The sequence below is a fragment of the Rattus norvegicus genome, chromosome 1 (assembly GCF_036323735.1).
Source record: "Rattus norvegicus strain BN/NHsdMcwi chromosome 1, GRCr8, whole genome shotgun sequence".
Classification (NCBI taxonomy): domain Eukaryota; kingdom Metazoa; phylum Chordata; class Mammalia; order Rodentia; family Muridae; genus Rattus; species Rattus norvegicus.
Genome location: NC_086019.1, coordinates 217,155,064 through 217,173,848, shown reverse-complemented (window position 1 = coordinate 217,173,848; position 18,785 = coordinate 217,155,064). Strand labels below are relative to the sequence as shown.

General features: G+C 42.5%; 1 protein-coding gene across 1 annotated transcript; it reads left to right on the top strand.

Moving 5' to 3' along the window:
- The first annotated feature begins 4,697 nt into the window (after window positions 1-4,697).
- Ms4a8 (membrane spanning 4-domains A8) lies at window positions 4,698-18,292 on the top strand. Its single transcript, NM_001108519.1, has 7 exons — window positions 4,698-4,747; window positions 6,035-6,254; window positions 9,343-9,465; window positions 13,761-13,820; window positions 14,623-14,757; window positions 17,121-17,234; window positions 17,814-18,292. The coding sequence occupies exons 2-7, from the start codon at window positions 6,036-6,038 to the stop codon at window positions 17,916-17,918; spliced, it is 756 nt and encodes a 251-aa protein (NP_001101989.1). The 5' UTR covers window positions 4,698-4,747; window position 6,035; the 3' UTR covers window positions 17,919-18,292.
- The last annotated feature ends 493 nt before the right edge of the window (window positions 18,293-18,785 follow it).

The window sequence follows — 18,785 nt, the reverse complement described above, 5'->3', positions numbered from 1 at the left end:
TAATATTTTATAAAAACAAAAGCTCTCTTGAATACTACATACATACGTTATGTGATTGGAACTTGCCTTGTTATTTCTCAGTTTTACTGTGAAACAATCTCCAGGATCCATCACTCCTCCAAAGACTCTATCACGTACATAGTCAGCAAATTCTCTATCCCCGAAAACGTTCAGCAGAAATGTGTCGATCCATTTGAGACTTCTATCACCTCAAGGTTTCTGTCCCTTCAAGACAATTAGAAGCATTTCCAAGAAGTTAATAAAAGAGAGAAAATCCCAACCAGAATGATAACTGGTTACATCTGGTCTCATGAAACCCACATGACCTAAGGCCCAGTTTTTACACTTAGTATTACTTCCCTCAATACAAGTGGTTGATGTCATTCGTCATTTTTTTTTGTATTGGATTTTTTTAATTTACATTTCAAATGTTATCCCCTTTCCCAGTTTCCCATCCATAAATGCCCTATCTCATCCACTGTCCTCCTTCTGCTATGAGGGTGTTAACCCACCCAACCATCCAACCCTAACTGCCTTCCGGCTCTGATATTCCCCTACACTGGGGGGGGGGAGGGTCCAATCTTGACAAGACCAAGAACTTCTCCTCCCATTGGTGCCCAACAAGGTCATCCTCTGCTATGTATGCAGCTGGAGCCAGGGATTTGTTCATGTGTACTCTTTGGATGGTGGTTTACTCCCTGGGAGCTCTTATTAATTGATATTGTTCTTATGGGGTAACAAGCCCCTACAGCTCCTTCAATCCTTTCTCTAACTCCTCCAAGGGGGACCCCATTCTCAGTTCAATGGTTGGCTGTGAGCATTCACCTCTGTATTTGTCATGCTCTGGCAGAGCCTTCCAGGAGACAGCTATATCAGGCTCCTATCAGCATGCACTTCTTGGCATCAGCAATGTTGTCTGGGTTTGGTGGCTGTAGGTATATGGGCTGAATCTCCAGGTGGGGCAAGCTCTGAATGGTCATCCTTCAGGCTCTACTCCAAACTTTTTCTCCATATCTCCTCCTATGAATATTTTTGTTCCCCCTTCTAAGAAGGACTGAAGCATCCACACTTTGGTCGTCCTTGTTGTATCTTGGGTAATTCGAGCTTTTGGGCTAATAGCCACTTATCAGTGAGTGCACACCATGTGTGTGTGTTTTGTGATTCTGTTTTCTCACTCAGGATGGTATTTTCTATTTCCATCCATTTGCCTATGAATTTGATTTTTAAGTCATTGTTTTTGATAGCTGAGTAGTACTCCATTGTGTAGATGTACCACATTTTCTGTATCCATTCCTCTGTTGAAGGACATCTGGGTTCTTTCCAGCTTCCGGTTATTATAAATAAGATGCTATGAACATAGTGGAGTATGCGTCCTTGTTATATGTTGGAGCATCTTTTGGGTATATGCCCAGGAGTGGTATAGCTGGGTTCTCAGGCAACTACTATGTCCAATTTTCTGAGGAAACTTCAAAGTGATTTACTGAGTGGTTGTACCACCTTGCAGTCCCACCAACAATGGAGGAGTATTCCTCTTTCTCCACATCCCTGCCAGCATCTGTTGTCCCCTGAGTTTTTGATCTTAGCCATTCTGACTGGTGTGAGGTAGAATCTCAGGGTTGGTTTGATTTGCATTTCCCTGGTGACTAGGGGTATTGAACATTCCTTTAAGTACTTCTCAGCCATTCAATAATTCTCAGCTGAGAATTCTTTATTTGGATCTGTTCTCCATTTTTTAATGGGGTTATTTGATTCTCTGGAGTCTAACTTCTTGAGTTCATTGCATATAATGGATATTAGCCCTCTATAGGATGTGTGATTTTCCCAATTCGTTGGTTCCCATTTTGTCCTAATGACAGTGTCCTTTGCCCTACAGAAGCTTTGCAATTTTATGAAGTCCCATTTGTTGATTCTTGATCTTAGAGCATAAGCCACTGGTATGTACTTACTTATAAGTAGATATTAGCCATAAACTACAGGCTATCCAGGCTACACTCCACAGACTCAAAGAAGCTAAACAAAAAGAAAACCCAAGTGAGGATGCTCAAATCTCACTTAGAAAGAGGAATAAAATACTCTTATGACTGGAGAGAGGTAACTAGGAGAGAGATGGGATGGGAAGGGAATGGGGACATCAGGGTATAAGTATCTGCCTCTGTCTCAGTCAGCTGCTAATTGGACCTCTCAGAGGAAGTCTGTAAGTTCATCATAGCATCAGTAATAGTGTCAGGCCTTGAAGCCTCCCTCTTGAGATGGGTCCCAATTTAGACCATTCACTGGACCTCCTTTCCCTCAGCCTCTTTTCTGGTTTTGTCCCTGCAGTTCTTTTAGGCAGGAACAATTCTGGGTCAGAGTTTTTGACTATGGGATGGCAACCCCATTCCTCCACTTGATGCCCTGTCTTTCACTGGAGGTGGACTCTACAAGATCCCTGTCCCCACTGTTGGGTATTTTACTTAAGGTCCCTCCCTTTGAGTCCTAAGAGTCTCTTACCTCCCAGGTCTCTGGTACTTTCTAGAGGGTCCCCTACCAACCCCCCCCCACCACAGGTTGCATATTTCCATTCATTCTCCTGCTCCCACCAATACCTGATCATACTCCCCCCCCCCCGCCCCTCACTTTCCCCTCTCCTTCCCAGTTCCCTCCCTCCCTCTTCTCCTTGCTTTGGATTAAGGTTTTTTTAATAAACCAAAATACAATCCCCAAAGCCAGGGAAATGGATCCAAGAGCTAAATGTCTGCTGAGAAAGTGTAAGGACCTGTGTTTGGTCCCCAGCCCCTACATGAATAAAAGGCAGGTGAAACAACATGCTTCTGTGACTGCAAGGGTGGATGCCTAGAGCTTACTAACCAGTCAGTGTAGTGGGATCTGTAAGCTTCCAATTCAGTGTGAGACCCCAAAAACAAATCCTAAAATCTCTAAAAAAAAAAAAAAAGCAAAGGGGCAGGAGGAGCTCATAAAGCCATACCACTCCTGGGGATCTGCGAACAGTTTATTAATGGTTGCTGAGGGAAGGAGAGACATTTCCTTCATCAGCATAGCCATATGCAAGCCACCCATGCATTTGTAAGTGAATCCTCAAAAGGTTTCCATAAGTGATCTTTATTAAACTAAAAATAAAAAAAGAAATATAAAAGAATGGGGGTGCTGGTTGGTTAAAGGAAGGAGATCAATGGGAGTGAGAGGAATACAAAAATACTGAGGGGTGACCGAACAAAATGCCATATATACATGTATAAAATGTCAGAGTGATGCTCATCATTACATACAACTAACATATGCCACATGTAACTTTTTGGAAAATGAAAAATAAGGCAGGGTATATGGTTATACAATTGCATAAAACAGAGTGAACTTCAGCATTGCATACAAATAATATATGCTAAAAGTGACTTTTTGAAAAATGAAAAGATAAGGAAGCAAAAAACATGACATAGACTCTGACTATACTATAGACAGACAGACAGACACACCACATTCACATACACACCACGTGGGCATGTACACACAATAAAACAATACCAAATTTTAAGACATTATGCCACATATAAATAAGATCTTATAAAAATGCTGCCTTTAAAAACTTGGGGGCAAATCTGAAAAGGGGATTGGCGAGCTTTGACTGCATCAGAATTTTTCATCCTTTTTGCTTTCAATGTCCTTTGTGTGTACCTACCCAAAACTCGTCCTGAGTTTTCTTCTCTCCTTGGCTTTGTCCCTTTCAATAGCCTCTGCCTATAATGTTCTTTCGACTGTTAACTTGCAAAGTTCCAGCTATCCTCTCATCTCAATGTGCTCAGTCAGGAAGAGTCTACTGAGTGTCTTTCATATGCCAATTGGAATTTTTTTTCTTCTTTTCTTTTTTTTCCCAGAACTGGGGGACCGAACCCAGGGCTTTGCGCTTGCTAGGCAAGTGCTCTACCACTGAGCCATATCCCCGGAATTTTTTTAAAAGTCAGTTTGTCACATCTAATTCCTAAGACCTCACTGCCCCAGTGTAACAGTTCTTATACACGGTAGTCATTTGTCAGGTGAGATAAAGATAAATGGAAGGGAATAGGGAAATGGCTCCATGGTTAAAAGCCATCTTCTCTTGCAGATGACCCAAGCTCTATTCTCAGCAACCACATGGTGGTTCACAAGCATCTGTGATAGCAGTCACTGCACACACAAAGCAAACAGGCATACACAGAGGCAAAATATTCATACACGTAAAATAAAAGTAAATGACTCTTTAAACCTATGGATGAGAGTTGGAGTGTAACTTTCATTTTACCCATTGGGTCCATCATTTTGCTTCACAGATTTCAAATATCTAAGCACTCCAGCTCCAATCATTTCTTTCTGTGTTCTCCTGAGATTATTTATCTCTTTGCTGTGAAACTGAGTCAACCTGTCCTCTATTTTAGCTCAGTACATCCAGCCCCAAACGTCCAAGTCATTCTTTTGTCTCCTAGAGTACCCAGCACAACCTCATCTCTCCATTCAGGCACCTTAAAACCCTTGACAAATTGAACTGTATTTAATTGGTTTCGTGACTAAAACAGGAAGCAAATGTGGGTGTGGAAGCTCTGAGCAGCTTCTGACCCAAGGCCTTACCCAGGAAAGAAGTGGAGAGGACTTTGGATCATTCTAAATGAACCACCCTACTGCACAGGGCGCAGTCATTCTCTCTCAGAAAATAAATCTTCTACAGCAGAGACTGGGAACAGGAGCAAGAGAGACTTATTTGGCAACCAGGCACAGTAAGGTGAGTGTACATGATCAAGTGTTTGTATGAATTGCTGAGAAATGGAGATAATGGGTTTGTGTCAAATGAGACGTGGGGAATGTAAGTGGATGAAAGAAGGTAGAAAGGTGTGCCGGATGAAAAACATTGGAAGGGTGTATTGTGCTCATATTACTGTGTTTGTTCCAAAAACAGAGTGGAACTTTTAAAGGCATACAAACTCACTGGGTATGGGTTAATGCTGGGACCCACAGGATGGAAGGATAAAATCAACTTCCACCAGCTATCCTCTGACCTCCAAGTCTGTGACATGAAAGACACACACATGCACACACACACGCACGCACAATACTGACAATAGAGTTCCCTTGAATGCAATGACCTCCATTTTTCTAATATATATATATATATGACACTAGTATGAAATATGTAGTCAACACTACTCTCACACTGTTTCCTTTTCCAAAATCTAAGAGAATTGAGCTCAATGTTTCCCAAGAGTCTTTTTACTTGTGGTACTCTGGAATCAGATAATTTCAATGTTATGCAAAACAGGATCAAAACAGGAGACATGCAAAGAAGGAAAAAGCACAACCTGTCTTCCGGTAGTACCTAACCTCTCTGGGCTTTACTTTTTTCATCAATGGGACAGGTTAAAACTGAAAGAAAGGCATTTGTAAAGCATTGGTTGCCTGACATTCTCAACAAGCCCTGTAATGGAAGGTTAACATTGTCTCTAAGATGGGGTTAACAAGTATATGGGGTTGAATTGCCCAGACAAATGTCCTGAGCGTGTGTGTGTGTGTGTGTGTGTGTGTGTGTGTGTGTGTGTGTGTGCATGCATGTGTACATACATGTATATGGAGACCACAGGTCTTCCTCCCCCCATCTCTCCTGCCCCACAGGTGCACTTGGCAATAAAGACAATAACAATAGACTTGTTTGTATTATTATTGATTATTGTTAATGTATTTTATTTACTTAATGTGTATGGCTACACAAGTGCCATTAAATGTTCTTGGATATTAGAGAACAAATTTTGTGAATTGGTTCTCTCTTTCCACCATGTGAGTTTCAGGGTCCAAACTCAAGTCACCAGGCAGAAGTGATTTTACCTGCTGAGTCGTCTCACTGGCCCTACACTTGGCCTTTTACAAAAGGTGCTGGGGATCCAAAGTCATATCCTAATGTTTGTTGAGCAAGTGGCTACTGACTGAGTTATCTCCCCAGCCTTTTGAAGTTTTTTTTAAAATGTAAACACAAGTATATAAATGATGAGTGATTCCATTATGTTTTTTTTTTCATCAGCATGAATACAGTTACTTCACAGGGCCCCGTGGCCAATTCTGTATATGTGGTGGCACCCCACAACAGTTATCCTGTGGTCCCAGGAACCATGCCTCAGGTGCCTCTTTATCCCAGCAACCAGCCTCAAGTCCATGTGATTCCTGGTAACCTACCTGGTTTGGTGCCAGCCATGACTGAACCACCTGCCCAGAGAGTCTTGAAAAAGGGCCAAGTCCTAGGGGTAAGTAAGAATCCACTGCGTGAGCCAGAGACCACATGCTGCAGACAGAGGGAAACAGGGGCTCGAGGCAGACTACTAGAAATTCCAAATAAGGGGCCAGGGAATAGAATGGTTCTGTGAGTAAAGTGTTTAGTTCACTGCTAGCAAGCTGAGTGCCCTCCCCAGGGCCCACCTTACATAAACTGTGGCAATGCAAACTTGTAATCCCAGACCCAGGAAGTTAAAGACAGGTAGATTCTACAGCTCTCTGCCTGCCCAGCCTAGCTTACTTGGGAAGTTCCAGGCTGGTGGGAGACCCTGACTCAAAAAAAAAATTTAAAGGGTTCCTGGAGAATGATAACCAAGGTAGATGTTGGCCTCATCATACATGTACACATACACACACACACACACACACACATACACACACACACACACACACACACACACAAGATACACAGTGCCTAAGGAACCACACACCCATACCTGTGCACGAACATACACACATTTATAAATACATATACATGTACACATACATACGTACATACATTTTAAAAAGAAAGAAAAGAAATTTCAAACGAAACAGGTGGGGCTGGCTTAGTCAAACCCAAGTCTGTTGAAAATCTCTTCCTTACAAGGAGCCTCAGTGTATGGCCTTATAGCTTCTGATTTGGGAATTTAGGGACAAAGAGTAATTTTTTCAAAAAGCAGCCAAAAAAGTATTTTTGGATGCAGTACCTTTTGCTTCTAAGCATTTGCTTCCTATGTCTTAGGAAGAAAGAAAGTCCAACAAAGACAAAGTTTCCGAAAGGTGTCAAGAAGTCCAGGATTACTGAATCAAAGCAAAAACGGAGGGAAGCAGCTAGACAATCAGCAATGCCTGAAAAGCTGACCTGAAGGGCACAAAGGACCCCATTTCATTGCACAGCCCATGAATGACAGGCAGTGATTCTAATCCAGACTGCCTATGTTCTCATGCTCTAATCTTGCTTGTGGGGAGTCTAAAAAGAGGATATAGGTAGGTAGGTAGGTAGGTAGGTAGGTAGATAGATAGATAGATAGATAGATAGATAGATAGATAGATAGATAGATAGAGATATATGTACCCAATGGTTTGTTTCTGAGACTTTATCCTCCAAATATACCAGTATGCACAGGAAATGTGGGGCCTATATTTATTGGTGCAGCATGACTTGTAGACACTGAAGGATGGAGGAAACTGATCTACTGTAGTTTTGTTTCTGTTGCTGTGGAAAATACTCTGAGGAAAAGCAACAGGTGGAAGGAAGAAGTTGGTTTTACTTAAAGTTCCAGGTTAGCAAGAAAGTCAAAACAGGAATTTGTAGCAAGTTACATCACATTCTCGGTCAAGAGCAGAGGAAAACAAACACATATACAGGGTCTTCTTGCTCTCATCTGGCTTTCTTCTATCTTATATAGTTCAGGATTGCTGTCTAGGTAATAATGATGCCCACAATGATCTAGGTCTTCCTACAGGAATCAGTGATGGAGACAATCCCCCTCAGGCATTCCCACCATCTAACCTAATCCAGACACTTCCTTATTAATACTGTCTTCCCACATGATTATAGGCTGTGTCAAGGTGACAGCACATTGGTCAAGCCACTGTGTTATACTTATAACAAACAGAATGTTGTGGAAATGGTTGTGTGATGATTGGGTCTTACTCCAAGGTAGTTATTAATATACTTTTAGAATGAACTTAAGAAAATAATATATGCTTTTTATACCATGTCTGCAGGAAACACACACACACATATACAGAGAGAGAGAGAGAGAGAGAGAGAGAGAGAGAGAGCTGTATCTATATTAGCTTCATACGGCTGCTAAAACAAAGTTCCATGAACTGATGGTCAAGAGCAACAGAAACGCATTGCCTCTCAGTTATGGGTAATAGATAACTAAGTTCAAAGTCTGTCAAGGTCATACTCCCTCTGAAGGCCTGAAAGAATGATCTCTTCCAGATCTTTCTCCCAATTTCTAGCAATGCCTTGGCTTGCTGCAATACCACTATAGTTCTCCGATGGCTGTTATGTTTTATGATGGTTTTTGAGATAGACCTTAGATTCAGAATCCTGGATTTTCATGACTTTTTTTGTAATGATATTGGTAATATTGGATTGCGGATCACCCTATCTAACACAATATGAGTCATCTTGACTCCTGACATCAGCAATATACCTATATTCATATAAGGTCATATTCAGAGAGACTAGAACATTGAATTTCTAAAGAGTGAAGAAAGATAAAATTGAATCTATGAGGCAAGGAAAAGATGCAGGCAAAATAATTACATACAAGGATGCTGAACACAAGGCTGTGTATAATTTAAAAACCTAGAGGTCACCTTACCTGTCCAACATCAGTGTTTTAACTTTCCCCAGAGCCTTTAGGAAACCCTTAGAGAATATTTTAAAAGACAGCTAGTGAGTAGGGAAGTGGGTAAGGTAGCAACGTACTTGCCATGTTGATGTAAGGACCTGAATTCAGATCCCAGATAATCATGTAAAAGCCAGGTACAACAGTGCGAGCCTATAATACCTCGGGAGGCAGAGACAAGAGGACCCTTGAAGATTGCTGCCCACCCATGTTAGTCAATTGGTGAACTGCAGGTTTGGTGAGAGTGCCTGTCTCAGAAAAAGATAAGATGGAGAATGACTGATAAAGACGCAAGCTCTCTCACAGGCTCACAATTTAACATCCCAAGAATATGCTAATGTGCAGAGATACCATTTCTTTGTTACCAAAAATACATGTTAGAAAAATAATAGGGGTTGGGGATTTAGCTCAGTGGTAGAGCGCTTGCCTAGGAAGCGCAAGGCCCTGGGTTCGGTCCCCAGCTCCGAAAAAAAGAACCAAAAAAAAAAAAAAAAAAAAAAAGAAAAAAAAAAGAAAAATAATAGAAGGTTATGCCAAAATGAATGCTTTCTGTTGGGGAGTGAGGATGACTTAAATTTTAGTTTTATTGTTTCTCACATTATCTTTTAGACAGGGAAACCAAATGGGTATTAGAATATAAAGGAGATACAAAGAAAAGGCAAGATCAGGGCTCAGAGGTAAAGATTTCAGCTTGTGGCTCTCCTGACAGGCCATCCAGATCCTGATTGGCCTGGTGCACATCGGCCTGGGCTCCATCATGATCACCAACCTCTTCAGCCTCTATACACCTGTCTCCCTCTATGGAGGTTTCCCCTTCTGGGGAGGCATCTGGGTGAGTATCTCCAGTCTGACGCTCTGAGCAACTTTGCCAAACTGCTTGGGAATCTGGAGGTGCTTGCCCAAATGGCTTAGTTGGAGAATGGGGTTGGGACGGACAAAGTGTTATAGGATGGACAGCTCCCGACTGTGGAAATGTGCTATCTCCCAGTTCTGAAGGCTAGAAGTCCAAGACCAGCAGGGCAACTGGTAGTCACCACTGAGGTCTCTCTTACCTCTCAGCCAGCCATCTTCCCCTGGTATCTTCCCTTTGTATTTGTGCCTACCTCATGTCTCAATCTTGTTGTTGTTGTTGTTGTTGTTGTTGTTGTTGTTGTTGTTGTTTTAAGTTAGCATACAAAATAATGGGTTTATTGTTGCACTTTCAGTCTTTTTTGTTCTTATGTGCCTTCTCTCTTCCCTTGTTCTCCAGCTTCCCTCCCATTTTGACGCCTTCCTTCCCTCAGTACCTCACTGTTTTAGTTTTATCTCTGTTGCTGTAATAAAATACTCTGCCAAAAGAACAAAAGAGAAAAAGGGATTTGTTTTGGTTTACAATTGCAGGCTTCAGCCCTTTATTGCAGAGAAGTCAAGGTAGTGGGAACTTGGAATGGCTCGTCATGTCATAGCCATCGTCAAGAGCAGAGAGAAATGAATGCGTGTGTGCTCACTTGCTTGTGCTCAACTCAATTTCTCAGCTCTTCCACAGTCAGGATTCCCTGTGTAAGGAATGGTGCTGCCCCACAGTGACTTTTTGCTCCCCATATCAATTAACTTAGTTAAGATAATCCTCCCCCAGGACAAACAAATGTAAATAATCCCTCATTGAGACTGTCTTCCCACATGGTCTAGGCAATGTCAGGTTTACAACCCATCACACTTCTGCTTTCGTGTCGCATGTATTCTGCCACTCTCATTTATCATCAACCTTATGATCTCTTCTCATGACTCACAACACACACACACACACACACACACACACACGCACGCACACACACACACGCACACACACACACATGCACTTACACACACCACAATCTACCTCTGAGAGAAATCATGTGGTATTCACCTTTTAGGTTTTGAGTTACTTCATTTAACATGATAATTTCTAGTCAAGTCATGTTTATTGCTAACCTCCACTCATAAGAATGCTAATGAGGGGTTGGGGATTTAACTCAGTGGTAGAGCGCCTAACAAGCGCAAGGCCCTAGGTTGGGTCCCCAGCTCCAAAAAAAAAAAAAAAGAACGCTAATGATTGGGCATAATAGAACACACAACTCCAGCACTCTGGAGGCAGAAGCAGGACCTCTATGAGTTCAAGACCAGGCTGTTCTATATAGTGATCTCCATGCTAACCAGAGCTACATAATAAAACCCTGTCTACAGTTACACTCCGAGGTTCTGGGGTTAGATCTTTGAAAATATGAAACCGATGATGACAGATCAAGCTATAGCCCTACAAGGCTGAAGCCACCAAAGACCAAGGTATTTCTTCTAGGTTCAACACAGAAACATTTCACTCACAAAGAAAACTATACCAGCCATGCAGTGGTGGCTTGAGAGTTTGAGGCCAGCCTGGTCTCCAGAGCCGGTTCCATGGTAACAAAGAGAAACCCTAACTCAAAAAAAAAAAAAAAACCAGAAAGAAAGAAAGAAAGGACAGAAGGAAAGGAAGGAAGGAAGGAAAGAAAGAGAGGGAGGGAGGAATGAAGGAAGAAAGAAAGGAAGGGGAGAGAGAGAGAGAGAGAAAGAACAATACTGAGGCTAGGCTTTCAGGCATTGTACAACAGAAACATGGAAGACTGAGCTCCAAAAACATTTTTCCTCAATAGTCAGTAGAGTTTGTGGCTCAAGAGTAAGAGGCCATTTTGGTGGAATATCTAGCACGATAGCTAAGCATTAGTTTTCTGAAAAGGTCCATGGCTTTCTTTAGATTCTCAAGGTGATCTGTGACTCTACAAAAATCCTACAGTTCTTCCACCATGCTGGTTTATTGCCTTTGGACTCTCTCATCCTTTTCCTGGTACCTCCCCAACACACACACACACACACACACACACACACACACACACACACACACACACCCTGCTCTGACCCCCTCCAACCAACTTCCTCTCTTTTTTTGTTTTTCCCTCACCTCCCTGTGATTCAAATACAAGGTTTCCCATAATTATCCAAACTCCAGGATAACCTAAGAAGTCAAGCAATGCCAGCCTCTCCCATACAGTAATAATAAAATGGACTAGCACACTGCCATACTGCAGCCTCACCAGCATGCAGTATCATAAGGATGTATCCTTCAAATAACTTGTTCTGACCCATGACTCATAGTCCCAGGCTACAATTTCCTTAGACTCTGAACTGCCCTAGACTTGGAACTCAATCCCCCTCCACCCCCACAACTCTCTAGAGATTAGACCTGTGTTGAAACATCTCATAATGTCATTCCCTTCTCACTAGTTTACTGTGTCACCTTAGATTCCTCTTAGAGTTTGCTAGAACCAGGAAGTGCCTGACATTTCAAGTGCCCTGGGGGGGGTGGGGGGGCCTTTAGCTCACAACCTTCTCCATTATGACTTCTGGTCTCTTGTTTTTGTTTGCTGTTGGTCTTTGTCACTTTCTTAACTCCATCTTTCCAATTCCTAACAATTACAAATGCCCTCCTTCAGAACAAAGGTGCACCTTCTTTGACACCTCCAGGGGACTAACAAAAAAAAACATGAAAATTCAACTTTCTTCCCTTCCTTCCTCCCTAGCACATCTCTATAAAGGAATATCTGTGAAACTGGAACTTGTTTCTCCACTGACAAAAAAAAAAAAGAAAGACATTTTTCTTGGAAGGGAAGCAACTCAGATAAGTTCACATTGTAGATAGTAATGCATCTGCCCCAAGGAGGAAGACAGGGAAGCTAAGACATTGAGCCTGAAGCTAAGTTACCTGGGTTTGACCTCAAGAGCTTTGACCCTTGCTTGGTGATCTTGAGTGAGTTATTTAAAACCCATAAGCCTCATCCTGTCCATATTTTTAAATTGACTTCATTTTTAAATTTTTACATATGTTATGATCACACTTACCTCCATTGCCCTCTTTTATTCCTCTTCTCACTCCTCCTGACCCTCCTTTCCCCCAGTAGTTCATCTCTTACTTTCATGGTAGTTATTTTTTGACCCACTTAGTTTAATAATGGCTTCTTGTATGAGCATGGATGAGGAGGTATTTGCTGGAGCATGGCATCTTACTAGGGGCTACATGGCTGAAGAAAATGGCATACAGATTTTCTCCATCTTTATAAAGCAAATTACAGTATTATTAGGTGGACCATTACTCAAAGTTTAAGAAAAATACTTCTTGTGGATGAAGGAAAGAAAATTATTACTGGGGATAAGATGATGAAAATGTTCTCAACTGGGCTAGAGAGATGGCTCAGACATTAAAGGCTGGGAAAATGTTCTCAACTTAGATTGTACAACTCTATTAATATACTGGAAATACTAAGATTGTGTGCTTTAAATCAATGAATGGTAAGCAAATGTATGAATGTTTCCCCCAACAGAACCATTTCTTAAAGCACCTCAAGTAGAACCCAACATCTTAGCTGATGCTCTCTCAGACCACCACTGCTAGGACACTGGGCAAACAAGGGCAAGTGATCCCTCAGCCACATTGCCTACAGATCACCAGTATTGGCAAGAAATTCTCCTCTCACATGATGCTGGGTATCAGAGATTTGCGTTCATTATCTAAGTGATGGAACAGAACCCATGCAGCCGTGCAGCAGGCAAGGACCAATGCTGAGCTTTCCTCTGAACACAGCAGTGGAATCAGCACTCCTTCCCTCTTCCCTCCAGAGCCCCACACCTCACAAAGGCTGAGATAAAACCTGGAAAGCAACAGATGGTGAGCATGTGTAAACAAACAGCAGGAAATGAGCTAACGTCAATTGACTACTATGAACAAGGCCCAGTAAATGTGAGGCATAAGCTTTAACAATGATGTCTAAAAAGATATAAATGTTCACTTTTCTCATCTGAGGAAATAAAGCTTAGACGAGTTCATAACTCACCAAATATCACTTACGTCTCAAACCAAAATTTCAAACCTGTTCTGGTGAATTCTAAAATCCTGATTATCCCACCCCTGCCCTGTCCCTTAGCAAATGAGCACATACATTCTCTGCCATTATAGATCTGGGGTCTCCATAAGTCACTCTATGTGTGAGAGAATAGATGTACTCTCAGAACCAGATTCCTAAGGAAGGAAGGGTACCCTGCTGCCTAACCCTTGGTAAGTTCCCAATCTTGTCCCACAAGTTTATCATTTCAGGATCTCTCTCAGTGGCGGCAGAAACTCAGCCCAATTCACCTTGCCTGGTAAGTCACATTCTGAGGCTGTGTGTCACAGCCAGGGACCCATAGTGTCAGAGTGGGGAAAAGGATTGACAAACAATCCTCCTGTTACTTCTGCACCACTAACACCTAGGACACTTTCATGCATGCTAACTCTTGCATACAGGACACACACACACACACACACACACACACACACACACACACACCTCGTATAGGGAAAGAACAAGGCTGCTGCCACTCTTAAGGTGCCAGAATGGGAGGAAAGAGAGAGAGGACTGACCAGCTTGCATAGGAGGCCCTCACAGGAGCAGAAACTAAGCTCCACAGAGCCCAGGACCGACCACACAAAACAAGGAACTGAATATGTCCATAGCTTGTAGAGCAATCAGGCTTCCAGTCATTCCTGGGATGCCAGTATAGGCCCCAGCAGCCCCTTCATTAAGAAATCCAGAATCTGAACTCTGAAGACTGACAAGGACAGAGTACTTTGTGCTTCCCTAGATATGGACCAATATAATAGCTCTGCTTTCTTGATGAGCAGGTTACCCAGTGTAACTGTCTCCTAGTGATCAAGGTTCCTACAATTAGATGAGCTCTGTTGGAAAATACCCAGAAAGGGAAGATTAATATATCTTGACATAGCTCTGTGTACATAAAGTGTTGCACACTACTGAACTACAACTTTTATAAATGGTTCCAGTGGTAAAGACTGTGTGTGGTCTATTTTAACACAGTACAAATGGGAAAAGAATGCTTGCTGAACCTGCAGGTCTCAGCTCAACTCATCTTCCCCTACCATCATGACCCTGTGTGTCTCCTCCAGCTGAACGGCAGTGTGGGCTTGAACATCTTCAGTGCCATCTGTTCTGCAGTGGGCATCATTCTCTTCATCACAGACATCAGTATCTCAGGAGGATATGTCTACCCTGACTACTACCCTTATCATGACTACGGCGTGGTGAGTGTCCTTAAACAAAGGCTCTGCCTTTATTGAGCTATGTTCAGATCATGCTAGAAAGGGCCTGGCAACCAAGCCTTCCCACTTAGCACTGGAAGAAAAGGAAGTGCTCTTGGGACCAGAGCAGGGTTTAAAGTCCTCAGTGGTGTCCTTTCCTTAGCTTTTACTGCCTTTATAAAATAGCTCCGTGCCTTGTAGCACTGGAAAACTCAAACATGATGATGCAGAAATACCAGTTGCCAATTCACTGGCAGCCGTCCACCATCTCAGCTTTCCTGACAGCTATGTAGACCAGGGTTCAAAAACCACTTTTCCCCTCCTTTGAAAGCTCTCTTGTTTATATTTTTAGGTTACTGTACAAAGTTTTATCATGACACATACCTGTCATCCTCTGTTCTCAACTGCTCCCTTCACCTCCAATTGCTTCCCTTTCTTCCCCCCAAATTAGTCCCAGCTTCTGCTTGCTTTTTTTTATTTTTAATTATTTATTTATTTATTTATTTATTTATTTTATTCTGTGTATACAAGTGTTTGTGTACATGTACATCTGTGTACTCCACATGTATACCTGGTTCCCATGGAGGTCAAAGAAACCTATGAATGCCCTGGAACTGGAGTTACAGATAGTTATGAGCTGGAGAGATGGCTCAGTGGTTAAGAACACTGACTTCTCTTCCAGAGGTCCTGAGTTCAATTCCCAGCAACCACATGTGGCTCACAACCATCTGTAATGGGATCCGGTGCCCTCTTCTGGTGTGTCTGAAGAGAGTGACAGTGGACTCATATAAACATATGTACTCATATATATAGAATAAGTAAATCTTTAAAAACAGATAGTTATGAGCCACCATGTGGGTGCTGGGACCTGAAGCCAGGCCTTCAGCAAAAGCAGCCAGTGATATCAACCACAGAAACATCTCTCCATCCCCCACCTCCTTTGAGACATTTCCCTCCTTTCTCATGATTTCTCTTTTAGTGTTGTGACTTACAAAATACACACACACACACACACACACACACACACACAAATCAAGGTTCCACATAAGAGAGAAAACATGCACCACTCATCTTTCTGAATCCTGCATATTTCTCTTAACATAATGGCTTCTACTTGCATTCATTTTCTTGCAAATGTCAGGATGTACACAAGATCAGGCTCTGCAACAAGCCCTCAACAGGGGAGGCTAGGATTGCCAGGCCCTAACAAGTTTTTTCTGCAGAGCCAGATGGACTTTCAGGCTTCACTGGATATACAGTTCCTGTCGCACACAGCAGATATTTAGCATCCACAGAAAACAGTAACTAAATGAACACAGCTGTCCCTGCGCCCTGTACTACAACCAGCACCTTGGAAGAGAAATAGAGCATGGGGTGCATATAGGATTTCAAATTCTCCTCCTGTCACATTGAAAAATGCAACTAATTTTGATTTTGATTTTTTAATTAGCATACACTATTAAAAGACATGATGACTGAGGGAGAGAGGTCTGTTCTATAGAGACAGGCTCTGCACCAGGTTCTTTGTTGACTTCAACCACTAAAGTGGAGATCAGCTCTAGGTCTCAGGGGATGAGGGCGTCTTGGAAGAGTTATTACTACACAGACAGACAGGCAGGCAGGCAGACAGACAGACAGACAGACAAACAGAAGCATGGAAGAGAGTTTTGGGATAATGCAGGCTCATGTAGCAGAATAGACAGCAGGTCTTAAGGTTTTGGAGGAAGGAAGGAGGCTGCAACCCACCGCATAGGCCTGTGACAAAAGGAGGGGAAATGTGTACACTGCTACCAAGGGAGGAAGGATTCTTGCTAATGTAGGACTTAGAAGATGTGAGAGAGATGAGAGGTAGAGCCACATTTGGTTCAGACATAGTAAGGTCAGGAATATTTTCATTTGACACACAGGTGTATTTTACACTAACAAAACACACCAGTTTAGGCCTCAGCACTAATCTTGTACTCATCAACTACAGTGATCCTGAGATAAATAGGCAGCTTTGGACCATGGACCACATCCTCACCCCACAAACTCTCCTCGCCTCCTTCACCTGCCCCAGCCCCTGTCAGCCTCCTCAAACAACTCTTCATCATGACATCCAACCTAATTTCGTTGATATGCAAGGTCAGGTGTATTCTCCACACAACCCATTTAACCTGTGAACATCCTTCCCATAAAGTGTGTTGCAATGGATGATAAAATAACCATTTTCCACCCATACTTTAGCCTCACAAAAACCTGGGAAACATTTGCCCCATAAGGTTCATGGAGGGAGACTTTGCCATGGCCACACAGATGGTCCATTGCAGAGTCTCATCAAACTCCTAGCCCAGCACTGATGCCCTCCAGATTTCTTCTGATTTCAGAGTACAGGTGTGGCTATTTCTTGTGTACTGCTCATCTTCTGCCTCTTGGAGCTCAGCATTGCAAGTGTGTCCTCCCACTTTGGCTGCCAGGTGGCCTGCTGTCGATATAACAATGTGAGTCCTGGGGCTCCTTTGTGGGTAGTAATATACTCCAAGTTGATGGAAAACTAACAGGGTCTCTGTGGATTTCATTTCAGCTACAGAGGAGAAAGTGGGACAATATCTATTGGTCTCAGTGTTTGTCTTTAATGAGTCTTTATTACTGGGGTACCTCAGTCTACTTTCTGTTGTTATCACTAGGCTGGGAAACTTATAAAATAAAGAGGTTTACCTGCCTCTCAGCTCCAGTGACTGGAGTACCTAAACATTGCCCCAGGGTCTGAGCAGTGGCTTTCTCTGCCTGAGTTATAACACAGAGGAGAAGGAAGGGAACAGAGCTCTGGTTTTGAAAGGTTGAGACATGTGGGATGGCCTTGCTTTGTTACAATATCCTCTTACCTAGCCCTCTCCCTGAGTCAAGCATAAATCCACTTATGAAAGTGGTACCCAAAGCCTGTTCGCCATCTACCAGACCTCACCTCCTACAGGTTCCATCACCTCAGCAGCACCATGCTGGAGTGTAGGTTTCCAGCAACCAACCTCTAGAGGACATATCTACCCTTAGTATTCCTGCTGTGTGCTCTTGTTTTTCAGGTAGATGTGGTCATTCCTAATGTCTATGCAACAAACACGGTGGTCTTCCCAGAACCACCCAACCCAATACCAAGTTATTCCGATGCAATTCGAGACTCCAGATAAGTGAAGCTGAAGATTGTAGAAGAATCCTTTGTTGAGACCAAGTGACATCCTCTCTTACCTAGACTTCTGTGAGCCAGGGTCTTCTTTTCCTGACAAACTTGGGGAAATGTCTTTCTTATGGCCTAAATTGTGGACTCTTGCTTCAACTCACCCTGGAAAAATCTCTATTAAAAGAAGATTGGAGATTGAAATGGATTTAAACAAAGATGTCCTACCAGGACACATGCATCTGTATGGTGTACAGCAGCCTTGGTGTACAGACATTTATGTGACCCCTGCCTACAGGAGCTTTGGGGATAGAGAAATGGCTATTTCATCATCCGAACTTCCCTGTCAGTCATTCAGTCATTTAATAAATACATATTGAGCATCAGAAATGCCCAAGGCTCTATTTGTGGTATATGTAAATATGACATAGATCCTGACCTCACAGATAAGCAAACTACTGGCCTCAGAAGGAGGAGGAGGAGGAGAAGAAAGAGGAAGGAAAACCTTTATTTTTGCTAATTCAGGACAGAATGCAGAGGAAGAAAACACAGGAGAAACACAAAGATGGATATGATTGAGTCTGTCATATTCATGTTGCACTCTATGCAACAAGAGGTAATGAAGACAAAGCATGAGACTAGCTGAGGAGGCGGCATTTGAGTAGGGCTGTTAAAGGGCAGTGGGGGCTTCTGGCTATAGTAAGGAATCATAGAATTTGGAAGACCCTAGAGAGGGTCAACCCCTAAAATTGCTGGTATCTTTGTTCAATGGCACCATTGAGTTTGGTAAGCTGAGTTTTAATATATGACTTTTAGGGATATATAAATAATTCAGCCTATAAGACAGACCATGTAAAGTCTGTTGGTATGGCTTCAGGTG